At 45.8% G+C, this 27,583-nt stretch overlaps 4 protein-coding genes and 1 long non-coding RNA gene across 6 annotated transcripts in view; 1 reads left to right on the forward strand and 4 right to left on the reverse strand.

Moving 5' to 3' along the window:
* Positions 1–1,529: 1,529 nt before the first annotated feature.
* LOC103820526 (aldo-keto reductase family 1 member B1-like) lies at positions 1,530–9,324 on the reverse strand. The gene is made up of 10 exons (XM_030238075.2): positions 9,205–9,324; positions 7,362–7,529; positions 6,932–7,048; positions 5,537–5,614; positions 4,868–4,990; positions 3,671–3,777; positions 3,468–3,549; positions 2,670–2,753; positions 1,846–1,928; positions 1,530–1,572 (listed from the first exon to the last, which is right to left on the reverse strand). Exons 1-10 carry the CDS (start codon positions 9,268–9,270, stop codon positions 1,530–1,532), a joined length of 951 nt encoding a protein of 316 aa, XP_030093935.2. The 5' UTR covers positions 9,271–9,324.
* Positions 9,325–9,940: 616 nt separating this feature from the next.
* LOC103820475 (aldo-keto reductase family 1 member B1-like) lies at positions 9,941–15,583 on the reverse strand. Its single transcript, XM_009095147.4, has 10 exons — positions 15,477–15,583; positions 15,228–15,395; positions 14,810–14,926; positions 13,535–13,612; positions 13,170–13,292; positions 12,561–12,661; positions 12,327–12,408; positions 11,762–11,845; positions 11,282–11,364; positions 9,941–10,561 (listed from the first exon to the last, which is right to left on the reverse strand). Exons 1-10 carry the CDS (start codon positions 15,549–15,551, stop codon positions 10,519–10,521), a joined length of 954 nt encoding a protein of 317 aa, XP_009093395.1. The 5' UTR covers positions 15,552–15,583; the 3' UTR covers positions 9,941–10,518.
* Positions 15,584–15,706: 123 nt separating this feature from the next.
* The window catches only part of BPGM (bisphosphoglycerate mutase), a 33,913-nt gene continuing 22,036 nt past the window's right edge, over positions 15,707–27,583 (forward strand). For both annotated transcript variants that reach the window (XM_050970251.1, XM_018919814.3), the window contains exon 1: positions 15,707–15,990. The gene's annotated coding sequence lies outside the window, so the exon portion shown is untranslated. The remainder of the gene's footprint in view (positions 15,991–27,583) is intronic.
* On the reverse strand, positions 17,285–18,709 carry LOC127059073 (uncharacterized). Its single transcript, XR_007776644.1, has 2 exons — positions 18,021–18,709; positions 17,285–17,578 (listed from the first exon to the last, which is right to left on the reverse strand). It is a non-coding gene; the product is annotated as an uncharacterized LOC127059073 (long non-coding RNA).
* LOC103820476 (aldo-keto reductase family 1 member B7-like) lies at positions 18,977–23,616 on the reverse strand. The gene is made up of 6 exons (XM_050970252.1): positions 23,409–23,616; positions 22,867–23,034; positions 21,763–21,879; positions 20,562–20,639; positions 19,790–19,912; positions 18,977–19,060 (listed from the first exon to the last, which is right to left on the reverse strand). The coding sequence occupies exons 1-6, from the start codon at positions 23,472–23,474 to the stop codon at positions 19,055–19,057; spliced, it is 558 nt and encodes a 185-aa protein (XP_050826209.1). The 5' UTR covers positions 23,475–23,616; the 3' UTR covers positions 18,977–19,054.

A 27,583-nucleotide genomic window follows, 5' to 3' on the forward strand; every position in this document is an offset into this window, starting at 1 on the left:
CTTACCTTTCAATAAAGTGCAGGGTGGAATGTAAAGAACATAAACTGCAGATTGTATCAAGGGATGGCAGTGGCGACCTGTGTGGAGACCACTGAAACAGATATAAACACCTTGTCCCATGCCAGAATTGAAGCTCACAATACTGTGACTCAGGAATACTCCTGGACACACAGGTGAACTTTTTGAAGGAGATCCATGCTGAAAGGACTTAATTCCAAGGGGACTGCAGCTGGTGGATGGGATGAGTTATGCTTGAACAAGGACACCACTGAGGGCTCTATGGGCACTGGGTAACCCTTGCTGGAGAAGGCATTCTCTAAAAAGACAGTGCTTCAAACTTCTGCATCATAGTAACATTGTACCTTTATTATTCAATAAAAATGTGTATTTGATCTCTGCAGAGCTAAGTCTCACCTCAGCCTGGGGGCTACAGAAGGTTTTATGGGTTGCTTCCTTTAGGAAGCTGCAAAGCAAACATTCTTGGATTACATTTTCATGAACTGAAAGTGGAAATTTTGGAAAGAAGTCCACAAGGTGCTCAGTTTCTTCAGCAAAAGTTTTGATCTTTTGCCTTGAAACCCAGTGAGCAACTTCATGATTGTGTTTAGCCACCTGCCCAGGCACTGGGAGTGGAAAGGTGACACAGCCCCAAAAGCAAATAGCTCCTGATGTCACCTGGGGCTGTGGGGCCACGGGCAGTGCAGGTGGTGGCCGGGCTGAAGGGGGAGGTGGATGGAGCTAGAGAGGCATTGGAGAGCTTGGTCCCGAGGCTGACAGGGCCAGACGGGATGCTTGCACTTCGGGGGCTGAGCTCTCCGTGCCAGCAGGCAGACCCCTGAGCTGTGTGACACCACGGACATCAGTCCCTGCACTGCCGGGGAGGGGACAGCGCGGGTGGCTGAGGGATATGGCCGCCCTCTGCTGCCCGCAGGGAGAGGGGAATGTGCTCTGTCCCAGGGAAAATCCCCTCGTTCAGGAGGAAACCTGGCTGAGAATACTGCCGACCACGCACCTCTGTGTTTTCTGCTTATGGAGTTGTGGTTTTTTTTTTTTTTTTTTGGTGTGTTGTGGGTTTTTTTTTTTTTTTTTTTTTTGTTTTTTTTTTTTGTTTTTTTTTTTTTTGCCTAAGGGAAAGTTTTCCCTAAGTAGGAAAACTCCTTTCTCAGTTACTTCTGGAGTGATTAAACTGCTGGCCTTTAGTTCACATTTCTCAGATTTTTCTCCCATAACTGCCAGTTGTCCTCCTCAGCCTGTTGTGTTGAAGCAAGAAAAATTAAAAATGTGAATATGTAGATCAAAGTCTCTCCCTCGCTAAATGTGGATTACCCAATCTACATTTTGACAGAAAATTAATACAGCCCCCATTTTATTCTTTTAGAGCAACTTTACTGTTTCTTTCAGAATGAATAAACAAAAGATGATCACTGAATACATACGCTGTGACTTCACTGGCTGCAGGAGGAGAAATGCAATAAAAAAGTCAGATAAATTGATGGGAAGGATATCAGACCAGGCTCTGATGAGCATCTTCAGTATTCTGCATTGAATGGGTAGTCCTTGTGAGTTTTGCCCCTGCAGGGAATAGAAGAATTTCTTTTAGTCATAATTTTCCTTTCTAGTTTTGCTTAAAGAAGCTACTAAGGTAGGATCTGAACTCTGAAATTGGAGGATGGGTTCAGTCCAGATTTGTTTTCCTCTGTAGTCTTTTTTGTACACTTGGAACATCCCAATTACTTCATCATTCAGGCTCTTGGCATTCTAGGCAGTATTTAGATGTAAAACTTCTCTGTATCTAGTATTCTTAATTTATGGGTTTGGAGAAGAATAATGAATGCTACCACTTACATGCTCATTGTGTAGACTCTCCAGTTTCTGTTAAAGCTGAAAATAGTTGCCATCTCCTCTTTGGTCAGTTTGAAGTCAAACACCTGAAAAGAGAAACAGCTGGGAATCACCTCTCTGAACAAACCAGAGGCTGTAAGCAAAATCCACAAAATTATAGAACAAGTCTGCAAGGGAAGGTAGCTGGTTAGAAGACATGACTACTTCATGAAAAAGGCATCTCTGTATCACCAAGAATTCACTGGCAGAGGGAACAGAAAAATTCATCCAAAGTTGCAATTGCACATGCCAGCTGTTGCAGGGTACTTGGCAGCTCTTGCATCTGCCATTTGTGAGAGATGCATCTTTCTGTCCTATTCCATAGGCACATCTACAAGATTGCCATATTCTACTTAATCTATCTAGGCTTTTTGAAATCCCAGTGACCAGTTGCAGTCAAAGACCATTAAATTAACAATAGTGCAGCATGGTTTGTGAACACCACAGCTGTTTTCATAACACTGCTTGCTCTACATAAGCCTTTTGTGGTGTGCTGCTGCACTCAAGTGCCAGTGAAAAGCCATGTGGCAAGTCATCTCCAGTCTGCAGAATACAAGACACCACGTAAAGCGACTGCTAGAATTATCAGCATACAAAAAAAGACTTGGTTCATTCCTGCTGTCCAGCTGTAACCTTAAGTTTAGCCCTTAGTAGAGTGTGTAAACAGACAAAAAGCCTGGTGTTCTTGCCTGAGCAGGGAAGAATGATAAAGGATCTTTTCCCTTGCTGTACAGGGAGAAGCCAAGCCATCCCTGAGGGGCAGCTCCTGCTCACTCCTGATCCCTCACCTGGAAGTTCTCCACAATGCGCTGTGGGGTGACAGATTTGGGAATCACAATCACATTTCTCTGGATCTGGAAGCGAAGGAGAACCTGCAAAAAGAACAGACAACTGAATCATTCCTCTTGCTCTGGAGGAAGCAGAGCCTGTTCCAACAGCTGTTATCTCTGTTTCAAATCATTCCTGTCCCTGCAGCCCTGGTTGCTTTGCCTGAGGAGCAGAGAGGGAAGTGGTGGAGCCTCACATGGAAGGGCTCCTTTCCCATCCAAGTTTGGGCCAGTCAAGCCTTCCTGCTCTCCCAGACTTCTATCAAAATCTCATTCTCTGCAAGAGGACTTGAGATGAAGACTGAAACATTCCAGCATTTGAAGATGGGTCAAGAAAATGTTTCATGATGACAGTCAGAGCACACCTGGAGAGTGTGCATTGCAGGCTACACAGAAAACAGAGCCTGCACTGCTGCCTCTCACACAGGTGACAGGGAACAAAGAGCCAGCCTGTCCTCTACATTGTCATTAGCTGTCCTGTGTTACAGGAAGGGGTAGCCACAGTCTGTGTAGGTCAAAGTCTCTCACTAGTTAAATGTGGATTTAATGATTATGATTACAGCCCCCATTTTGTTATTTTGGAGCAACTTTACTGTTTCTTTCAGAAAGAATAAACAAAAGATGATCACTGAATACATATGCAGTGACTTCATTGGCTGCAGGAGGAGAAATGCAATAAGAAAGTCAGATAAATTGATGGGAAGGATATCAGACCAGGCTCTGAAGGAGGGCAGGAGAGGGCATCTGGCATCCATGTACCTGGGCTGTGGATTTGTTGTGCTTGGCTGCAATTTCCTTGATCTTGGGGTCATCCAGAAGGGAAGGATCCTCTGGCTTAACCCTACACATTGGAGAGATAACACCAGAAGTGTGTTTTGAGATCAGTGGCTAATAGTACACTCACTGTCTCAGTGCTCCAAGCATTATTCATGCCCTGTCCCTCACAAATTGCAAAGTCTTACCATGGTCTGTCAGGAGAGCCCAGGGGGCTGTAGGCTGTCACAGCAATCCCTTTGGACTGGCAGTAGTTCACCAGCTTCTCCTGGGTGAGGTATGGATGGCACTCGATCTGCCAGCAGAAGAGTACAGAGATTGATGGAATCCAGCTGTACCTCACTGCAGGGATTATCCCCTAATGCTCCTAAAGGCTGCTCTCTGTCCTCATGGGCCACTCTTTGCAAAGTATTATCAGCTGTAGTGTTCTACAGCACCTGCCTCTGCAGTGACATTTCTTGTAGCTCTGGGTCTTTGCTCTGGAGAAGGAGCATTTCATTAGGCTCACCTCTGGTTTCTTTGGCATGTTCTGAGGTCCTTCTCAGATTTCTAAGCAGTAGCTTAGCAAATATTGAAAACTCCAGTGCCTTGTATATTCAGCAATAATGTGGAGTGGGATGAGAAGGACATGCTGCATCTGCTCTCTTCTCCCTCCCATCTGTTCTCAACATGAAAGTTCCCTTTCTTATGAATTGGTGCCCCTTTCTCATGTGCCATAGGTTAGGAAAAAGATGCTTTTTTTTTGCTCTTTTTTTGTAACTACATGCAGAGGAAGGACTGGCAGGTTCTGGAGACTGAGGGAACTCAGTACTCTTCGTGAATATGCAAAAAGTTCTGTATTCAGAACTGTAAGAGATGTCAGAGTCTCTGAGTCTGTCCAAGACCCCTTGAAGAGATAAACTTCTGCAGCTCCTGCATACAAAGGGGCAGTGGCTGCTGTATGCAAAGACTAGGTGATCTTTAATATATATATATGTGTATAAAACCCCTTTATTTTTTATTTTACTTATAAATATAAATCAGGGTAGATACCAGGAAGCCACTACTGTGTCAGTAAATGCTGCTTCTGTATAGAAGTTAAAACTGACCTCCCTTTCCAACTAGGTGACTGAATCATGGATTCCTGCATGACAAAAACCACATGTTGTGTCAACAATTATATTCTATTAGTACAGATTGGTGCCATTACTTATAAGTATTTTAAGAAGTTCTGGTTGGCATACCACAACTTCATTCCCTATCAGAACACAGATCTACAGCATCTTTATGAGTACTCAAATAATCACAGGGTGTAATTGTGCTGTGTCTGCTTTGTTCTTCCTCCTCAGGCAGCTGTAATTGGATTTTTATAATCCCACAAAACCTGCAGTCACTTTGCAGCTCACCTGGATGTTTGCAGGCTTGTGCTTCAGTCCTGGCTTGTTCAAGATCCTTTCCATCTGCTCGTGGTTGAAGTTGGAGACTCCAATGGCTTTTACCAGGCCAGCATCCACCAGCTCCTCCATGGCCTGGCAGAAAGGGGAGCACAGTCAGCACCAGTGTACAAGACAGGCCCTGAAAGGATTATTCCTTCTGTGGCTTCATTTCCCTTCATTGGCAAGGAAAGACAACTGTTTGGAGCTGCCAGGATTGTCTCTTGGGGGAGAGTGACCTCTGGTGTATTTGTGCCATGACTTCCATCTCACCCAAACCTGAGGGCTCCTTTCTTGAGATGGCAGAAATTCACTCTCAGTTATTTTCAGATGAGAAATAAGGATAATCAATGATGTGTTCTTGAGCCAGCACCAGAGGGCTGTAGTGCAGGCTGTGGGTAGGATCACAACCTAATTTACTTCAGCAGAGTGTATTTGAGCAATTTAAGAACAGTGGTGAAGACAGTTCTGTTATGGTCAAGCAGTCTGGCTTGCAGGTTCACTAAAGATGATCAGCTTGATTGAGCATGTATGTTTTGGTGTAATAAATACATAAGAACTTTGTGGCTGCTGAAGGCAGTGAAAGCATGGAAAAGACTGCCAGCAACAGAAAACATGATTTCCCACCCTGGCTGAACTTACCTCCCATGTATCTAGAAAATCTGTGTTGCTGGGTATAGCCATGCCTTTGTCATCTGCAGGAAACAGCTCCTCTCCTGCCTGTCAGTAAAAACAAACAAAAAAAAAGATTTAAGCACTCTTTTTATTGGCAAGTTAATACCAAGACAACCGAAGACCATGATGGCTTTGGCTACTATTACAGAAAATATTAATATTTATCCACATTGTTCCTGGCAATTTTGCTGGCAATAATTCCTAGTAGGAATTAGGCAGAATCATTCCTACTAGGAATATCAACTGTATCTCCTAGACCAAGCAAATGGTGGTTCACTAAAATACATACAGAGAAACACTTGAATTATTTATTGTGGAACAAACAAGGTTCCTGTAGTCCTCTCCTATTCCTTTAAGAGAGAACTGGAGTAGTTTTTTTTTTTTTTTTTTTTTTTTTTTTTGAAGGATCTGTTAAGGCCCCAGGAACATTTAAGGTTTAAGCCAAGCCACATCTACTGAAGAAGAAATTATGTAAACATCCAAGGGGCCTGTAAGAGGAGCCTCAGCTTAAGTTGGTGGCAAATCAGAACACCCCAGATGTACAAACTCAGAAATAGAGCCCCACATCTGCACATTGCTCCACATCCAGAGTGCAGCTGTCAGACTATGATGCCATGACACTTACTCAAGCTCTTTGTTCACATAAAATTAACCATGACAGCTTTGCAAGTGTGACAAACAGCTGACAAGCACAAAAGCAACAGATAGGATGGAGGTCTTAACCTGTCTGCAGTGGAAAGAAAAAGCCAAGACTAGACACAGACTGAGACATCAGATCCTTTGAAGTACATGAAGGATGAGATGTATTTCATGTACCTCTGACATGGATGTCAGAAAGTCTCACCTTTCGAAATCCAAGGTCTGTGGAACTACTTTAAGGCTCCTACAGCAAAGGTCTCAGTATTAAGGACTCAGTGATTAAAGAAAGAAATGGAAGACAGAAACATTCTCTTGTTCTGTGATTCTGTAACATGCAGAGGAAAGAATTTCTGTCAGGCAGCAAAGTACATCCTTCCTTCCCTCGAAGCAGGAAAGGATGACTTAGCCCAAAGTCAAGCAGCATGAGTCAGTCTTGCAGCCAGAGGCCTGAGCTTGTTGCTGGGGCTGCCCCTCTGTTATCAGGAGGGCAGAGGACACTGTGCAGGCAGAGCTCTGGGGCAGAGATCAGGGGCACAGCAGGGCAGGGTGGGCAGCACTGGGGCAGAGATCAAGGGCACAGCAGGGCAGGGTGGGCAGCCCTGGGGCAGTGCTGGCACAGCAGGCACAGGCTCTTTCTGGAGCAGCAGTGGTGCTGCAAGTGCTTCTGGCTCTGCTGAGGAGCTCTCCCAGGAGAGAAAACCAAGGGCCCTGCTGCTACTGTACCTTGAACCCCAGAGGCCAATGCATGAGGTAGAGATCCAGGTAATCCAATTTCAGGTCAGCAAGAGTCTTCTGGCAGGCTCCCTTCACCAGAGACTTCTCATGAAAAGTGGACCACAGCTAGAGAAAAATTCAGGCCAGACTGTGAGCTCCTGGGTTAAAGCTCTTTCCTGAACAAGGAAAGAAAGCTAGCACACTTTCTGGGACCATTTCTGCTTAACATGTATTTTGAACAGTCCCATAAAAATGGAGAATGTGGAACACATCTTAAATAACGCTCTACAAAATACAGTGACAAAAAGAGGATTCTACCAGTATGGGCCTGAACTATTCTCCTAATTACTCCACACTATAGCACACAGCCTTTCCCCACTACTCTGAATTTCCCTCTATGCATATGCAAAGCTTTCCCCTGGATCCTAGGTCACCTCACCTTGCTGACAATGAAGAGATCTTCTCTTTTCACAACACCTTCCTTGATTTTCTGCTGGATCCCCTCCCCAATCTCACTCTCATTCTGGTACACGTAGGCACAGTCAAACTGGCGGTACCCGGCATCGATGGCAGCCATCACTGCAGCTTTTACCTGCCCAGCTGCAGACTGGGAAAAGAAGGTTAAGAAGATCCCAAATCAAAGCATACAGTCCATTTCTTAGTTATCTAGCAACTAAAGAAACATAAAATGGGGGTTTAAGTAGAGTTTTTCCATGCCATGTTCTTAAGGCACTCATCATCTTAAAAATGTAGGCTCCTATAGGAATGTGGTCTTTGTTGATGGAGTGACAAAACTATCTTTTGTCCCTTCAAAAAGGAAAGAAGTTCAGAAGTTTTTCTCTTCAATTAAGTGAAAAAGCCACTTCATAGACCTAGGGAACTTCACCTCAAACTTAAGGATTGGGCAGAAGCTAAAAAGCTAAAGCTAATTGTACAGAAGCTAAAAAGTCCTGCTTGGGCAATTTACTAGAAAAAGAAGAGAAGAAATAAACTAATCGCTTTTTGTGAGGTGTTTTACCAAAAGCAAGAACCTCTTGCACTTGGCTGGGTTTTTCTCTGTTTGTTATTTTGCCTTTTAATAAACTTTTTTGTTTCCAACACTGCAGCTGAAGCTATCTTGCTGATTTTATGTTTCTATTTAGTAGAGTTTTTCCATGCCATGTTCCTAAAGCATTCATCATCTCACAAATGCAGGCTGCTGGGTTTGAAGCAAGCCTCCAACCATTTATCCATAAGCCCAGTCCCAAGCAGCCAGATAGAGCAGAGCCTCCAGCACTGCCTGAAATGGACCAGGGAAAACCAAGCTTTATGCCAGGGAGCTCTGCAATGCCCCTTGCTCAACACTCCTTGCTTCCTAGTGCTGTGTCCAAGAAGAGAAACAGTCAAATGGCCCAGCTGGGAGAATTTCAGTTCTTTGGGGAGGGCAGTGGTCTACACCTTAGTCATCCACATCACTTTGGAGTGTTACACTGCGGTCTAGCCCAGCTAATCCTGAGGCACATCCCACCTGCAATTGGAACCTTATGTCAGCTGCTTTCTTCAGAGACAAGAGGGGGTGTGCAATTCTGTGTGTTTCTGTACCCTGCAAGGGCGTGTAAGAGCTGTGCACAAGGAAATGTTGGCATATCTTGTTCACACAAATCCAGCAATGTTTGTTTCTAGGCATTGTACAGATCAGTGGTTTTGTAGTCATCGTAACAACAGTGCAAACCTCTTTGTCAGAACTTGCTCAAAACGCATGAATGGTCTTCTAAAGCCATACCTTGTTATCGGGTGATTCCCGGGGACCTCGCCCAGATTACACAGCAAGGAAGCAGCAGAGAAGGGCTCCAGTGCAGTAGCACGGGAGAGGGGCCCGGGGAGCCGCGGTAGCCTGGTCGGGATAGCAGGGAGGGGATGGGTGGATGGGTGGATGCATGGATGGATGGGAGGGATCCGGGCATCCCTGGCGGCTACGGGAGGGACGGACCCACCGTCCCAGGCTGGGGACACCCAAGGGTCACCTCTCCCCCACGGCAGGAGGGGACGGCGGGGACGGAGGGCACGGCAGGAAGCGCGGCTTCGAAAGCAGAGCCGGTGCTGTGCTTGCGGAGACCACCGGAGGGACAGAGCATCCCCAGCAGCATCCCGGGTGGGATGGTGGGATGGCACCGGGGACGGGTCACCGAGCCGAGCTGTCCCCGCTCCCTGCGCACCCCCGAGCGCTCCGGACCCCTCCTGAGGAGATGGCACCGGGCGCGGAGCCCGCCCCGCTGAGAGCGAGCTGCCGCTGTCCCCGTTACCTTCCATGTGCCCAGCCCCACGAGGGGCATCCTGGCCCCGGTGTAGAGCTGCAGGCAGGTGGCCATGGCTCCAGCCGGGAATGATGCCCGCTAGTCCAGCCCGCCGAGCCTTTAATGACGGCAGAGCCGTGCCCGCCCCGTCCCGAGCCCCGCCCGCCCGCCCGGGACAGCCGCGGTCCCGCAGCCCGGGGCACACCGGGCCGGGCTGGGCTGGGCCGGGCCAGCGCTGCTTCTCCCCGAGCCGCCGCAGCTGCAGGTGGGCTCTGGGCTCTCTCCGAAGGTGGGATGATGTTCTGGGCAGCAGCTCAGCATTAACAGGTACCAGGTCCACCAGGCACCCTCTGTGTCTGTGCTGTACCAGACACCTGTTTAACACTGCTGATCTCCCCTCTCCCCCAGTCTCTGTTACTCTGGGCTTTTAATAGCCAGGCAGCAGCACTGGCTACCACATCACTCCACAGTGATACCAGTGCAGAGGTTTCCAGCAGTTTCAGGTGCTGGCTTCCTGTTGCTTGTTGACCCCATAGTCCATACTAAGGCTTGTCCTGCTCAATTGTTCTTTTCAGCATTGCTGTGTCAATGCTTGCTATACCAGATTATTCTGATCAAGACAAGATCTTAATGCTCTTGTGACATAATTGAAAATTGAATAGGGATTATTATTTCCAATTACATTGTTAATGCAAGCTTCTTGGTTTGTTAGTTTTAACATTAGAATAGAACTTCCAAACCAGCAGTAATTCAAATATTTTTATTTTGGTCAATAATGAAATTGAACATCAATCTCTGTCCAGTTTCAGCCTGTAAAAAAAGTGACTGAAATAAGGCCCAGTATGAGTTATTATTCATCTATAGGTCTGGACACTTCTCTCATTTATTCTTGCTTCCCAGAAAGCTTTGGGCTGTACTCTAGAAGTTAATTTTGTCTTTTATCTTCAGCAGCGATTATGTGTATTCAGGATGGATTTTTCTCCTGCACTTACATATCCTTAACCCTCAAGCCTTAAGTGGTGCTGATGCAAGACAGTAGATAAAAATCAGTTGCTAGTTCCCTCTTCTGTTTTCTCCTTTGCTATTTCAGCCATGCAGACACACTCGTGTAATGAGAATTATCATAGCTCACATTTTGTTCTTCAGAACAACTGTACAATTTCCTTCCACCAAAGAAGAAAACCCAAAGTCACTGAACACATATCCTGGGCCTTTGCTGGGAGGAGGGATACAGTGTGTCAGCTACAAAGTGAACAATTTGAGGCAATGGTAGAAGGTCATTAGACCCTGGAGGCCTGAGAGAGGGCAGGAAAAAAACCATCTTCAGTATTCTGCATTGAAAGGGTACTCCTTAAGATTTTTGCACCTGGAGGAAATCAAAGAGGAAAGATTACTCAGGGCTAAAATAATTGCTATATAGAACAACAGTGGGTGTACAGAGGAGCCTTCAAAGGAAGCTCTGAACTGAATAACTGCAGAGTGAACTTGAGAGACTTGATAATATAGAAACAGCCTACAGGACCAACGAGTTCCAGCCTTTTTCCATAATTCAGGCACTGAACAGTGGTGGGACCAAGTTACTTTGTAGATACAGAGTTAAAATTTACACTGCTTACAGAGACAGCAGCAGTTTCTGTGGCCTTGCAGCCAACACTTCCTGTCTTGGTGCATATCTGCAAGCAGCTGTGCTTTATACTGCACAACAGATGGTCATTCCCCACCACAACCACCTGTGTAAGAGCTGACATCAATTTATAACACTTCACAGAAAAAAATTACCCTCAGTTTAAAACTGCCTAATGCTTGTTTCTCCCATATGGACACAGCCAAAGTTATCAGCTAGAGATCTCATTTTGGAATTCCAGGCATACAAAGTTTCCTGGAGAATGGATTCCCAATGAACACACAGCATGACTTACCCTTGCCTTTCAGTCAATAAATTGGAACTGTAACAACAGATGCTTCATCCCCAAAATTATTTCAGATTTCAAAATATACCCAATTTACCAGCTATACCAGTTCCTGTGAGATCAGAATAAACATCATTGAAAATGTAAGAGTTTGAAGGATACAAACTATCACTTACGTGACCATTGCACAGATTCTCCAGTTTCTGTTTAAGCTAAGAAGGGTGGCCATCTCCTCTTTAGTCAGTTCAAAGTCAAACACCTAAAAAGAGAAAACCAGCTGGATTTAACTTCTTTGAACAAATCAAATCAGAAGCAAGATTCACGAGATTAAAGAACAAGTTCATATCAGAAAGGATGCTGGGTACAAGTGATGGATTCATGAAACACAGAAAGGAAAAGAAGTATCTTTGGATTTTCCAAGCTCTGCTGGCAGAGGGAAGAAACAGAAGAACAGGAGATACCATGTAAGGGGTCATAGTTTTATCAGCACACTGCTTCCAACAGCTCTGTCTATTCTTCACTGTAGTTTTCCCTGTAGCCCTGACTTCAGACAGACAGAAAGAGCCCAGCCCTCTTGCTGCAGGAGCCCATGGCAAGGGTGATAAAGGATCCAAACCATCCCTGAGGGCAGCCCCTGCTCACTCCTGATCCCTCACCTGGAAGTTCTCCACAATGCGCTGTGGGGTGACAGATTTGGGAATGGCAATCACATTTCTCTGGATCTGGAAGCGAAGGAGAACCTGCAAGAAGAGACAACTGAATCATTCCTCCTGTTCCAACAGCTGTTTTCCCTGAGCTATGCCACTTCTGCAGAGCTGCATTTCAAATCATCCCTGGCCCTGCAGTCCAAGTGCAGTGCCTGGAGAGCAAAGAGGGAAGGGGTGGAAGCCCCCATGGAAGATCTCCTTTCCATTCTGGCTTTGGGCCAGTCAATTCCTTTCCTTAGCACCCAGAATTTTTGCACTATATACAAGGTTTTCATTTCTTCAAAAGGACTTGAGAAGTGACAACTGAAGATGAATCAAGAATATTTTCTTGACTGATGGCCAGACTTAGTAGTAGCATATCTTGCAGGCCACAGAATGGACAGCCTGCACTGCTTGTTAACAAGACAAAAAGCAGCATTTTTCACAGGTAACACCACAGAGGCTGTTCCTTCTCTTTAGTTTCCTAAATTGCTGTGTTACAGGAAGGGGTATCCAGTGTCTGGCACCTACCCACCTGTGCTGGGGTTTTGTTGTGCTTGGCTGCAATCTCCTTGATCTTGGGATCATCCAGAAGGGAAGGTGCCTCTGGCTTAGAACTAGACAAAGTGGGGGAAAAAAGGATGAAACAATACAGAATCACTTCAGAAAGATTCTATATAGCCCCATTAATTTTTAAAAATATAAATATATATTATACTGCACCATTACACAGTTAGTCATAAATCACATGAACCCACTTGGAAATTACCCATCAGGACGTCCAAGGGGACAGTATGCTGTCACAGTGATCCCTTTGGAGTGGCAGTAGTCAATTAGCTTCTCCTGGGAAAGGTATGGATGAGATTCAATCTGCCAACACAGAAGCATAAACTGAGAGCTGTAAAAACTACTGTAGTTTTCCCTCGCTCCAGAGGTTTTTCTGAACCCTAATTTCCTAATTAGAGGTTGCCTTCACCCCACCCTGCAGGTGGCCTATGTGACAATACAAGACTATAATTCTATAGGGCACCACCTTTTATACTGAGTCTTTATGTGCTTTTTGGATTTTTTCTGAGAAGCTTTATAAGAGTCAATCATTATGTCAGAATGATCCCTCATATGTGGATTCTTCATGCCTCCAGAGAGAGTGGTTCCTAGGCAAACACTCCAAAGTTAGTGGTTCAACTAAGTTAGTGGTTCAAGATGAGACAAAAAGGAAATATTCTGGTTCTGTTTGTATGAAGAAATGCCCAGAGAGAGGGATTTAAAGTACATGCTGTGTCTACTTTGTTCTCCCTTTTCCCACCTCCTCATTCAACTGTAATCAGAACTTTATGATCCCTGAGAAGCATTCCCCTGCAGTCACTTTGAAGCTCACCTGATTATTTGCAGGTTTGTACTTCAGTCCTGGCTTGTTCAAGATTCTTTCAATCTGTTCACGGTTGAAGTTGGAGATTCCAATGGCTTTTACCAGGCCAGCATCCACCAGCTCCTCCATGGCCTGCAGAAAGGGGAGCACAGTCAGCATGCAGTGGGGTAAGACATGACTGAACACATTTTTCCTGACATGCTCTGTTTGTCTTCATGGGAAGCATATTTTTAAAAGCACATTTTAAAAACTGTGTGCATCTCTGAGTTCTTTCCAACTAATTCTGCATCCATGGCTGAACATTCTGCAGCTGCTGAAGCCAACACCAGTGCTGAGGACAGGAGATGTGACTCTTCCACTCAGGATGAACTCACCTCCCACGTCTGCAGGATATCTGTGTTGCTGGGGATGGCCATGCCTTTGTCATCTGCAGGGAACAGCTCCTCTCCTGCCTGTCAGTGACAGAGAAAGTGCTTGAAAAATCTCTTGACAAATCCACTTGAGTGCTCACAACCACAATATCTTAAACTTCTAGTGCAAGAGTGCTGATTCTTGTCTACACTCAGACATTCCTTCCTGAGAAGAGGGAGGAATTTAAGGCATTTTTGCCAGTGACCATTCCCAGTAGAACAGGTTTTTCTGCTGGACCCCTGGAGGTGATGGCTCACCTAAACTTCCACAGGGAAACAAACCAGTCAGAGCTGCAGCCTCCAGTCTCACATGTGCTCCCTTCAGGGGCTGTTCTTTAGTTCCCACTCAGCAAGAACTGTTTTGTTCTTGCAAACATCAACACTTTGGTCTACACAACACCAGGTCTACTGAAAAGAGCAGTTGTGTGCACTGACAGCTCTTCCATGACAACACTCAGTGCAAAGCCACCAACACTAGGAAAGTTGGAAGAGTCTCTGTGTACAAGTTATGAAAAGATGCCAAGACTGAACTGTCTTTAGCAGCTGTTTGTTGCTGTCACCATGAGACAGTTTCATCTTCACAGCTCTGTTCATATAAAGTTAAAATAAAGCATGCAAAAAAGATGAACATCTCAAAGGCAACAGTAGCATGGGGAGGGATCAGACTGAGAGAGGATAGAAAGGCTGTGACTAGAAATATTCAGACATCAACCACTTCACTGAATCACTCAGACACCAATTCCTAAACACTCTCACAGAAATTTCACCTTTTAAATTCCTGTCTCAACGGAACAACACTAAGGCTTCTACAAGCAAGGCCAGCTCAAAGAGAGAGATGGAAAACAGAACTGCTTTCTTTTGCTCTCTGATTCTGTAGGACACAAGGGAAAATTGCAGAGAAGCAGCAGAAAGCAATCCTGTTCCCACAAGGGGTGATTTTGAGATGTACACACACTGGATTTGCAAGAGAAAAGGAAAGCTTCCTTTCTTATGCTTGGAGCTGGGAGAGCTGCCTCTGGTTTCTCTGGTTTTCAGGCCATCATTCCCAGGATCAAAGGGGTATGAAAACAACTGCCTCTGGAGCAGAGACCAAGAGCTTGAATCACACAGGGTCAAGCTGAGCACCAGGGCAGTGCTGGCACAGATAACAGCGCATAATTGTCTTTGTCAGCCAGAACAATTGTTGGGCTGTTAAGCCAGCCACAAGAAACAAAGTTAAGAGCATTGCTGCTACTGTACCTTGAAGCCAAAAGGCCAGTGGACAAGGTAGAGGTCCAGGTAACCCAGCTTCAGGTCTGCAAGAGTCTTCTGGCAGGCTCCCTTCACCAGAGGCTTCTCGTGAAAGGTGCACCACAGCTGGAGACAAAAGCAGGGCAGACTGTGAGCTCCTGAGTGAAAGTTCTCGAGTGCTCTCCTGCATAGCACAGGAATGCTCCCTGTTCTATGGAATGAGGCCTGCCCAGTGCTCTCCACACGCAGTGAGGCTGGGCTGTGTGGCAGCACAGAAAACAAGAGAAGGGTATCAAAAATGAACTCATTTACATTGCAAACTTCTCCAGTGCTACGGCGTTTAACTGTGTTAAATGTTAGATGTTCCAGCTGTAAAAACAGCACAGGTAAAACAGGTGTCCATAATCCATGACCATCTGATCCATACCTTACTGACCACGAAGAGGTCCTCCCGTTTCACAGCACCTTCCTTGATTTTCTGCTGGATCCCTTCCCCAACTTCCTTCTCATTCTGGTACACATAGGCACAGTCAAAGTGGCGGTACCCGGCATCGATGGCAGCCATCACCGCAGCTGTCACCTTTCCTGGGGGGGACTAGAGGGAAAAAGGACAGGACAGGTCTGGCTGAGGGATTCTCAGGTGCTGCCCCGTCCCGCAGCGCGGCGCCCGCCTCACCTTCCATGTGCCGAGCCCCATGAGGGGCGCGCTGGCGGCAGCCCCGAGCCGCACGTACCCCGCCATGCCTGCCATGTTTGCCCCGCGCCCGCAGCCAATCAGCGCCACCGCCCCGTGTGAGCCCGCCCCACCAACCAATCAGCGCCCCCGCTCCGCGCCAGCCCGCCGCGCCAGCCAATCAGCAGCGGAGCCGACAGCCAATGGAGCCCGCTGGGCGGCCATGGGGGCGGCAGTGATGGGGGAAGCCCGTGTGGGAGGGAGCTCATGTTGGGGGGGAGCTCGGCGCGCTCCGGGCATCCCCCCGGGAGAAGGGTGACATTCCTTATGGAAGGATAAGGGCTGAGCGCAGGGGTGTCCCGGCCCGGATCCTGCAGGGATCAGCTCCTGCAGCACCCTGTCCCTGTGCCACGGGCTGTCCGTGCGCATTCTCCTTGTGCCATATCCCCGGGTGTTCTGACGCCGGCTCAGTCCCCTGAGAGTGACACCGACATGGGACAAGCAGTTTCACTTTGGGGTGAGTTTGCGAGTCATTTCGGAAACGATCAGTACAAATCGCTTCCTTTTAAATGCTGAGGGAAAGCGTGTTTTCGTGTGTTTTCCAAACTCGTGAAGAACGCTGTTTTCAGCGAGTATCACAGCGATCACGTTGTCCCCGTGCCTTTAGGGAGGCGCAGACCGAATTTCAGAAGGAAACACACAACTGTAGGAATAAACGGCAGGCGGCCTTTTAATTTCACTTCAGAAACTGACTTTGCAATTTCTTAGAGGCAAAATACGCTGTGCGCATGGGGTGTTGAAAGTGCAATGAAAAATAAATTAATTTATTATTTAATTAATCAACAGGATCCTCCAAGTGCTCCATAATAGCCTGTCGGGGCTGCTTGGGAGGCTTTGCTGTTTGCTTGTGCTTGGAGAATTCCTTCAGGTACTAACATAAATCTGAAGTATGTACCGTGGTGTGGGTTTCTCTGGATGCCTCTCCCACAGCAGATACCCAAGATTTTTCTGCTTCGTTTAACTGAAGGCAGACAAGATAATTCGTTTTCCCTTTAATCTTCCCCCAGGTTTCTGGCAGTGCTGTCCTCTGCAGGATGTGGTGTTGCAGTTGAACCACACAGGAGAGCAGGGCTGAGAAATGCAATTTGCTCTTTCTCTACTTTCTTCACTGAACTGATGTTCTCCTGTGAAGGCTGGTGCCTGCTTTTCCCAAGGCATGCTGTGAGAGACACCTTGGTGTTTTAGGAGAGGATTTTGGGCAGAAGGTTTTGTGTTTAGCTTTGTTTGCCTTGCCCAGACCGTGCCAATCCCTGGGAGGTGACACTTGTGTCTGTCCTGAAGGTGTGTCTGGGGCTGTCAGATGATGGCAGGGCCTTTGAAAATAGAGTAAATGTTGGAACAGAATGTTTACATTGCAAAATGGTGTACATTGGTTCAACTTTCAGATGCTTGTTAAGGCAGGAATAAAACAGGGGGGTAGAGATTTAATCTGATTTTAAGAGACTGGCCTCTTTCTTGCATTGAGTTCAGATCAAGCCAGGAGCATCCTCTGAGGTTCCCACCAACCTCTCTGTGTTTTCTCAAGAGGTTTTTTTGCAAGATATGTGATAATTCTTGTATCTGTCTATTAAAAACAGGGCTGTGGCTGGTGAGGGGGGGACAAGGTGGGTTCTGAGGGATGGTAGAGGAAAATGCTGAGTGTCCCAGGCAGGATCTGTGTCCCCACAGTGCAGGTGACCCCACCCCTCTGTGCATCTCTGAGTAGGAGGGTTTTGGGTTTTTCCTACAGTAGACAGAAACCTTTCCACCAATTAGGTTTTTGCATTTCAAAGTTAATTTTATTTAAAATGCAGACACCTCTGATGAAATAGTGGATCTGTGGGGTGTGTTTGTCAACATCTGGTTTCTGCTGATGCAAGACTGAAGGCAACCAGTGAATAGTGGTGCTGTAGAAAATCCTCTTTCCTTCTTCCAAAAACCCCAAATGTTGTGGGATAAACATCCCATGTCTTCACTGGCAGATGGCACCAGAGGTCTGGTGAAAGGCATGTTACAAGCCCCTTCAGTATTCTGCATGGAAAGGGTATTCCTTGAGATTTTTGGACCTGAAAAAAATGAAAGTGGCAATGTTATTTTCACACATGATCTAAATGTGATGTAGAGATATGTTGTGTGCATGAAAGAGCCACCAAGGGAAGATCTGCATCACAGAATTACAGCAAGAATAGGTGGAGATACATGTTCTCCTTTCTCTAATACACACAGAGATGAGTTGAACATCCCTTTTTTTTTGTAATTCAAGAGAGTTTCCTGAAAACTAAGAATTAAAAATTAGAATGTAGTTTGGTTTAAATTTTATTTTCTTTTGAAAATGAAAATATTAAGCCCTCTCCTGAAAATGGTCATTTTTTTGGGATAAACCAGTTGGAGTTTGGCATGGTATTAAAAAAAAAAAGAATGTCACGTTACCGAGAAGGTGTGACACAAAATTCCTTGTAAAGAATATTCACAATTTAAGATTTAGAAGAAACAAGCAGCATCACTTACACGTTCATTGCACAGATCCTCCAGTTTCTGTTGAAGGACAGAATAGTTCATCTCCTCTTTGAACAGTCAGTTCAAAGTCAAACACCTGATTAGAGATACAAGTGGAAATCACTGCTTTGAACAAACCTAAGAGAAACACAAGAGCAGCTCCACACTGGAGAATCCATTTTCCACATGGACCACTGAATTATGAAGAACAACTTGTTTTATGGACATAAGGGATGATTTTATGAACATTGCTGATTGATGTTTCTGGCACGTTCCTGTGTGGGGATTCCAAGCAAGCTGTGATCATGATATTTCCTGAAAAATCCCTTTGCCAGGATTTCTTCTCCTGGGAAGCTGGGAAGCTTCAGCTTCTCCCTGTTTTGCTGCTCTGGAATGTGATTTGGAGAGGGTTTATCCAGCATGTGAATTGTTTTTAATTAATGACCAGTCATGGTCCAGCTGTGTCAGACTCTGAGGAGTCAGTCACGGGTTTTTATTATTCATTCTTGTTAAAGCTTCTGATGCATCCTCTCTCTTTCTTTAGTATAGTTTTAGTATAGCAGATAATACAATACAATATAATAATAAATCAGCCTTCTGAGACATGGAGTCAGATTCATCTCTCACCTCATCCTGGGGACTCTCACAAACACCACACTCATCCATCCACAAGCCATGGAACAGGGAGTGATATCATGTAAGGATTGGCATTCCGAAGCCTTAAAATCAGATACCAATCATTTCCTGCCTTGGGGGTCACCTGTGATTACTATAGAGGGGAAGTAACATCTGAAGGTGGTCAAGAATCTTTTTGATGGCCAAAAAGTTAATAGTGTGTCCTGGAGGTAATATAATAAAAAAATCTGCATTGTTAGGGAAAAATCAGAGGAGTGCCACAATTCATGGGGAAGGGATAGAGGTTCTACCCTTTCTGGAGCTCTGTTTTCCTACCTAGGGAAGGAGTACCCACCTGTGCTGGAGTTTTGTTGTGCTTGGCTGCAATCTCTTTAATCTTGGGGTCATCCAGCAAGGAAGGATCCCCAGGCTTAGCCCTACACAGAGAAAACAAATCATTGGCAAGAAACCTCCAAAGAAAGATTCAGCACAGCAAGAGAGATCTGTGTTTAAATAGGAAATGAGTGGTGTATGTGTAGTCTCAGTGCTTCAATCATAACCCCCACCATCTCCCTGGCAGATTGCAAAGCAAATTTACCATGGTCTGTCAGGAGAGCCAAGGGGACAGTATGCAGTCACAGCCAGCCCTTTGGACTGACAGTACCTGATCAGCTTCTCCTGGGTGAGGTATGGATGAGATTCAATCTGCCAACACAAAAACAGTCTGACAGTGGCAGAATATTATTGTGCTCCATAAATTATCTCCTAGTCCAATTAGAGGCTGCTTTTTTTTCCCTAATTTGACAGTGGCTTGCATGATAATACCCATCCTTAGTATTAAAACACCTATTTTGATACAAACTGCTTATACAGTTTTTGCTGGGGGGTTTCACAAATCTCATCTCTGGGTTCTTCATTATTCCAGAAAGGCTGTTTTCAGGGAATTTCTCCAACATCCTAAACCAGTGGTTGAGCAAGGTGATACAAAAAAAAAAAAGAAAAAAAAACCCAGTATCCAAGTGGTGTACTCTGAAATATCCATAGAGAGGGATTTAAAGTGCATGCTGTCTCTTCTCTGTTCACCCTTTTCCCATCTCCTCATTCCACTGTAAATGGATCTTTATAATCTCACAAATCCAGTCACCTGCAGTCACTTTGCAGCTCACCTGGATGTTTGCAGGCTTGTGCTTCAGTCCTGGTTTGTTCAAGATTCTTTCAATCTGATCGTGGTTGAAGTTGGAGACGCCAATGGCTTTTACCAGTCCACAGTCCACCAGCTCCTCCATGGCCTAAAACAGCAAAATCATCATCCAGTGTGCAAGGCAGCTCATGATGATGATCTTCCTAATGTGACTTGTTTCCCACCACGAGCAGCACAAAAGAACTATTTAAAGTTGCAGAGTTCTCTGAGGGAAAAGCAGGTGCTGGCACGTTAATGCCATCTCACCCAAGCCCAAATTCTCATTTCCTGAGCATGCAGAAATTCACACTGAGTTGCATGAGGAGAAGAATGATGATACTCAGTAATCCACTGTTGTGCCAGCATTGGAGGGCTGTCCCATACATTATAGGCCAGATCTCAACCTAAAATATCTTTATTTCTGTGAAATTTGTTTGAGCAACTCAAGAAAGGCACAAGAACTGTGGTGAAAACAATTGTACAGTTGTTATTGTTCCACAGTACTCTTCCAGCTTCAGTCTGGTGTGCAGCTCCACTGGAAGTGCTTATGCAGCTCAAGTAAGACACTCAGAGAATAGGAATAACCAGGGAAGGATTAAGCATAGCCATTATGAAAAGCTATTTTGTACTGCCTTATGTTCCTTCCAGCTAATTTTGTGTGAACATGACAACAGTTTTATGGCTGCTGAAGGTAATGGAGGCATGGCAAAGACTGATGAGGACAGAGGACATTCCTCTTCTGCTCTGGCTGGACTTACCTCCCATGTCTGTAGAAGATCACTGTTGCTGGGTATGGCCATGCCTTTGTCATCTTTGGGAAACAATTCCTCTCCAGCCTGTTAGAGAGAGAAAAAAGGCTTGGAGTAACCTCTCCTGAGACATCAGCTGTGTAAAATCACCATACAAGGATGGAAGGAGCTAAAGCCAATACTGCATGTAAAAAAAAAAATCAAGTCATTGTCACCATAACTAATTCTTGAATCACTTCTTAGTTCATGCATTTTGTCATCTACTGTCCCAATGAAGACAGGTGTTTCTACTGGACCCTCTGAAGTGATGATCCACAAAGTGCATGCAGGGAAGTGGTTAACTTATAGAACAATATTCTGGAGTCTTACATGAGTTCACTTCAAGTATTGTTCAAGTAACAGTTTCTTTAGGTGTTTTTAAAAAGCCCTGTAGAGGATTGACTTTGGCCCTGTGAACACAGACATTTATACTGGAGTGCATCTGCTGGCACATGTCCCATGAGGAGGCTCACTGTTGAAATTGCTGTGTTAGAAAGTTTAGAACAGCCTGTAACTAGACAGTATGGCCAAAGTATTTTGAATTATTGGAATTGTCTAAATGCCACGATATTGTACAGTTTCACTTGACTACTTGGTCCACATAAAGCTAACTAAAACAATATTGGAGGAATGGAGTTGAGCTGAAAAGCATAAGGGAGAATAGAGATTTTGATAGGTATCTTCTTGAAATCCAAAGTCTATGAAAGAACACTAAGGTTCCTACAGGCAAGGTCAACTCAATCTGTTCTGTAATAAGGATTTGGTGATTAAAGAGAGAAATGGGAAATGGAAGTATTTACTGGCACCTGTGTGATTCTGCAACCTGCAGAGGAAAGAATTTCTGTCAGGCAGCAAACTGCACCCCTCTGTCCCAGGGGCTTTTCTTTCAGCAGAGCATGCCTTGGGGTTTGTAAAGGAAAGGGAAAGAGGCACAGCTTTTGCTTGCGGCCAGAGGCCTGACCTTGTTGCTGGGGCTGCCTCTCTGTTATCAGGAGGGCAGAGGACACTGTGCAGACAGTGCTCTGGGCAGAGATCAGGGGCACAGCAGGGCAGGGTGGGCAGCTCTGGGGCAGTGCTGGCACAGCAGGGCAAGGTGGGCAGCTCTGGGGCAGTGCTGGCACAGCAGGCACGGGCTCTTTCTGGAGCAGCAATGGACCTGCTGCTACTGTACCTTGTAGCCAAAAGGCCAGTGCATGAGGTAGAGATCCAGGTAATCCAACTTCAGCTTGGCAAGACTCTTCTGGCAGGCTCCCTTCACCAGGGGCTTCTCGTGAAAGGTGCACCACAGCTGGAGACAAAACCAGGGCAGACTGTGAGCTCCTGGTTAATGCTCTTGGGTGCTCTCCTGCACAGCACAGGAATGCTCCCTGTTCTTTGGAAGATGATATGGAATGAGACCAGCCTAGTGCTCTTCAGATGTGGCAAGCTCTGGGCTAGGCCTGGCCTTTGGCTCTGCAGGCAGTGTCAGTGCTGGTCTCTGGTTCCATGAGTTCACCCATCATTTGTGCTACCCTTTTCCCAGGGTCTGCCTTGGCACTAGGGGGCTTTCAGAGGCAGTGCTGTATCTGAGTGTTGTTCCTGAGCATGCACAGAACTCTGCACTGCATGTAGCAGGCAGTCTTATACCAAGAAGGTATAAAACAAGCCACAAAGAGTGGTTGCCACCAACCTTTACTTAGGTAAGAAGTAACTCCAGATTCCAGATAAGAAGCCTGATTTTTGTAGTAAGAAAGGAAACCCACCAACCCCACCTTCCCTGGGACATATGCTGAGCTGATTACTGTGTCCCAAGGTGCCCAGAACAACTCCTCCCATGGCAGGGACACCCCTTTGGCAATACTCTGAGCCCAGCTGCTAGAACAAGCAGCAGGCAGTGACAGCCTGTGTGCTCTGCTGTGCTCTAGCATCAGCAGGGGATCATTAGCAAGCTGCTAATGACACTGAGTGCTCTCTGACCTCTACATCACTACCTTGCTTGGGGCTACCCGGTCCCCTCTGCCTTTTCCTGCTTCCCTTCTTTTGTGGGAATCAATCCATCCCCCAGGACTGCTGGGTCACAGCAGGGTGCAGACACAGTGTGTCCTTCCTAATTCTCCCTGCAGGATGGGGTGAAGCTGTAAGCTTGTGTCAGGAGCGACCTGAATGCTGTTCTGATTTGCTTTATCCTACAGCATAAAGTTTGTCTCCAGTATTACTTACCTTCCTGCTAGGAAAACACTCCACACAAAGCATTCCCTCTGCTGTGCTCCAGGCTGCAGGATCATTGGATCCTTACCTTGCTGACAATGAAGAGATCTTCTCTTTTCACAGCACCTTCCTGGATTTTCTGCTGGATCCCCTCCCCAATCTCACTCTTATTCAGGTAGGCATAGGCACAGTCAAAGTGGCGGTACCCAACATCGATGGCAGCCATCACTGCAGCTTTTGCCTGCCCAGCTGCAGACTGGAAAAAATGCATAAATATTAAGAATCTCAAAAGAGTTCTTCTTAAAGACCTGTATTCTAGCAAAATAAAACCAGGGAAACCATGTTAGGGAAAGCAATCCCCCCCCCCACACCAATCCAGGCTGGTGGTTTTTTTTCCTTTACATGAATGCTATTTCTTGCAGTGATAAACATGGACTCCAGGGCTGGAAATCCACCTCCAGCCATTTATCTGTTGCTCCACTCCAACTCAGTCTCAGTTTCAGCCCAACAGCCAGGCAGAGCAAAGCCACAGGCAGGGGGGTCCCACACCAGGACAGCTCTCCAGAGCTGGACCAGGGGGCAGTTTTGTGCCTGGGAGCTCTGCAGTACAGGTGCTTTACTCTCTCTTACCTTCCAGGTGCCCAGCCCCACGAGGGGCATCTTGGCAGAGGTGTTTAGCTGCACATAGGTTGCCATGGTCCTGCACTCCCTCCTGACTGCCTCACCACAGCTGCCTCTTGCCTGTCTGGTTTAACAGTGGTCACTGGCCAGGGCAGGGGACGATGCTGGGGCATCACTGGTGCTCTGGGTCCTCCCATATCCAGCAAACAAGGCTGTGGCTATTCCCCTGTACACCCAGCTCACAAAGGTTAATGTGAAAGCTGAAATCAATTAAAAATTGACGAGGTGATTTACCTGGGGCATGGCAGAGGCGTGCTCTGCGGACTTTTCCCTTATCAAAAGATAAGGGTTGAGGGCAGATGTGTCCTGATCAGGCTGGTGTTTCTGCTGGGATCAGTTCCTGCAGTGCCCTGTCCCTGTGTCTCTCTTGTGCCATGTGCTGAGGTGTTCTGACACCGTTGCAGTTCCCCCCATAGATTTCCCGAGAGAGAAGGTTTCATGCAGTGGAAGTGCCCAGGTTTCATGCAGTGGAAGTGCCCAGGTTTCCTTCCTGCCCAGTCCCAGGGCAGGGTGTGATGCAGAGGCCCCTCCTTCCCAGAGGTGCTCCCTCACTGCTGGGTGTGTGAGTGTGGGCTGAGCCCTTGGCTGGAGCGTGTCCCCACCACAGTGTCCCCCCCTACGCTGGTGGCCTGGGCTGGTCTCCCTTTGACAGAGCCTTGTCACCTTGTGTGCTGATGCTGGAGAATCCTCAGTGTGAGGCTGACGAGGAGGGAGTTCCTTTTCCCCCTCTCCAAAGGTGTTGGTAACCACTCCTCAGGCTGAAATGTGAGGCAGAGTGTAGAAGAGGGAAGTTCACACAGGGCATGCATGCCAAATGTGAGAAGTAAAATTAAGTCTCTGTTTTCCCCAGTCTTAACAGGATCATCCCTCTGGAAAAATTCCAGAATTGCTTTTTTTTTTCTTTTCTTCACTTCTTGTTTTATTATTGTGGGCAGGAGGCATTTCACTATGGCTTGTTTTTTTAGCAGGCAGTGCAGTCATAAAGGAGTTTAATAATGCAATGACATGTGAGTGTAGAAGAGGAAAGGTGTCCAGTAGCTTCATGGTCATTTGGAATGCCATATATTATCACTGCCACAAGCTAACACACCCTTTAGCACAAAACCAGAGCAGGATCCAGGGTGGATAGATGTGTTTTAATGTTTGCACACACGGGGGCAGAGTTAAACTTGTGTGTGGCCACTGCTTTTGCATTTCTTCAGTTTTAACTCAGCAGATTGAATTGGGTATTGTATTCCTTAGATTTTGTAATAATGAGAAGTTGGAAGGTCTCTCTTCCTCTGCTTCTTTTCCTAAAAAAGGAGAAGAAGAAAAAAAAATCAAGGTGGCTTACATTTGTAATAAATAGACTTGAAAATTTTCTGGTAGGGACTCAGAAGTTAAAAATGTGAGTTTAAAGAGGAAATTAGCCAGTCATCACCAATTTTCTGAATTGTCTGATCCTTAAATTAAAGACTCAAAAAAGAATTTCCTTTTCCCTGCTGTCTTTTGCATTGAAATGTATGAGGCAGTCTCCTGCTTCAACTCACCACTCTGTCTCAAAGATGTTCCCAAACTTGCACTTTTAAGTGTTGTTATGCACATGGAGGGGAAATCAAGTCTGTTTTCTCCCTCCTGTTAACAAGGCACTTACTTTCAACATTTATGTCCAAGGAGAAGCAGGAGGATTATCTAAAATTTAGTATGGTTGGATTTACTACAGCTGGGAGCACTCTGCTGTGCTCAACAGCTCCAGCTTGTTTTTGACTGCAGCTACCTGTGGGGACTGTGGGCCATGTGCAGCTGGTGGGAGGCAGAGTGTGCTGCACAGACCTGGGTTGTTAACTGTGCATTTGCAGCCAGGGGCTGCTTCCATTGGGAAGTTTGCCATGGATTCAACAGCATGGAAACGAGCCATTTGTTAAAATGTCTGCCAACAGTGCCAGCTCTTTGTTCTGCCAGTGCAGGACCAAACTCTGTCTAACCTATTCTGCATGTTGGCCCTGGTGTGCTCAGAATGGCTGCATGCTGGGATTTCAGCACTGTTTCCCAGTGCCTCATCCCCAGAGATCTCCTGTGCTCCCCCCTGCAGCTCACAGTGCAGCAGTGGTGGTGGCTCAGCAAAATGGGCAGGGAAAATTCCTCAACTCTGCATCCCAGTGTTGGCCTGGCCATGCTGGACTCTGGGGGACAAACCAAGAACAGAAAGAAGAAGGACTGACCTTTTCCTTCTTCCCAAGGACATTGACCACTCTGTAGTGTAAACCAGTGAGCTCAAGAGATGCTGGGATATCATGCAAAGCTGAAATGTAAAGCTCAAAATGGCCTTTTTTATACTTTTTCTCACTCACTGTGTGTCACCTTCTGGAGCAAGATGGGCTTTCCAGAAGGAAAGGTCACAGTCTGACCTTTCTGGATATACTAGAAGTTGTTTCAGAAGTTGTTTCTGAAGACTGAAACAATATATTTTGGGTTCTGAGAAAACCCCAACCAATTGTGTTCTGAAGCTGGAGTAACTTTTACTGCTACAAATAGAGGAAAGGGGAAAATCTGGGGAACACCAAGTTGAAACTACCCTGAAGAGGAACCTTTTAACTTAGCAGAACTGCAGGAAGCTACAGTTCTTGAGAACTACATCAAATAAGGTGGTGGTTTGGTGATAAAGAGAAGTGTAACTTGCCAACAAGTGGGTACCTGAGGGTAAACAGGACAGGAAGATATAGTTAATAAAACTGTCAGGCAGTGGGGAGCAGACCCCTGGAGGCAGTGGAGGAGGTGTTGACAGCAGACAAGGGCAAAACAAGGCATGTTCATGATATTCCCAAAGAATAATATAGTTACATTTTCTTCTCAGTCTTGTCTACATGAAAATCTTGCACTGTTTCATTATGCTGATGCAAATGCCTTTTTTGGACACATATCAGTTGAAGTATGTTGTGTATTGATTTAGCTTAAATCCCTTCCTCACCACTTCAGTTAAAACAGTAGAAACTACTCCAGCAAAATAACATTCATCTTCCTAAAGACTTCACATTAATTTAACAGCATCAGCTTTTGAAATGGTTTAATTAAACTGCAACTTCCTTGCACAGGCCAGGACTGGTTGCTGTGGAAGCAGAAACATGTCAGTGTCTTTTGTGTCTTTTCTTTAACTTGTAAAAAGAAACCTTCTGATCACAGACTGGAGAGGTGGATTAATGTGGGACTGGCAAATACTTTGCTTGATTTTCTCTAGGTCAAGCCCTGGAAAAAGAGCAGGTACCAAAACATCAGCACAGACCAAACCTTCTTAGTTGTTTCTGTGGGAGAATGGGTTTTGTAATGAGGGGATAGGCAACCTCAATTAAATAGGAAGAACACCATGGCCAGCATCCAAACCCATCTCATCTATAAATGGAAAATTTGCCCATCCCAGACCTACATTCCAGTCCAGTTATGTTGGTAGGCAAGGTTATCACAGGAATGGGATTTTCCTTTCCCCTATATGCAGACTGTAGGTTTTCCAAAGCTCATCACTTTAAAAAACAGTTGACTACTTTTCTTGCCAAGTAGAGGCTCTTGTTCTCATGGAAAAATATTTTCATGCCTCCTTTCAAGTTTCAGCAGTAAGCCATGTCTGGTTTTGACAAGGAAGGGGATGCTTTGAATGTCATAAGAGTGGAGGAAGAGACATGTTTTCCCTTTGAAAAAACACAGAAGTTTTGAAAAGTGTTGGAAATATTTTCCTCATGTTTGGAAAACAAAACAAAATGAAGCACGCAGTAAAACCAGTGAGTTCATCTTTATTAGGAACAACATGAAAAATACCAATGTGGAATCTGTACAGTTAGAGCTGAATAGAAATTGCTTTATAACCTGAACTCGTTCACAACAGGGGAGCCAGATTGTTTTAGCTGACTGAGTTACTCAGGTTTTGTAAATACGAGAGCAGAACCTCATGTGGTGTTTCTCCCATCACATGGCAGGACCCGTGGGCAATCTGAACATTTAGTGGGGATGTGGAAGGTCCAGTGACTGCCACAGAAGTTGGCCTCATTGTCCTTCACTAATCCATGGCTGTGCAGTTACTGCACTCTGTGCTCCAGGTCTGCTCTAGGCTTGGTCAGATGGGCTCCTGCACTCTCAGCATCTGTCATTTCCAGAAG

This window comes from Serinus canaria, chromosome 1A, assembly GCF_022539315.1.
Source record: "Serinus canaria isolate serCan28SL12 chromosome 1A, serCan2020, whole genome shotgun sequence".
NCBI lineage: Eukaryota > Metazoa > Chordata > Aves > Passeriformes > Fringillidae > Serinus > Serinus canaria.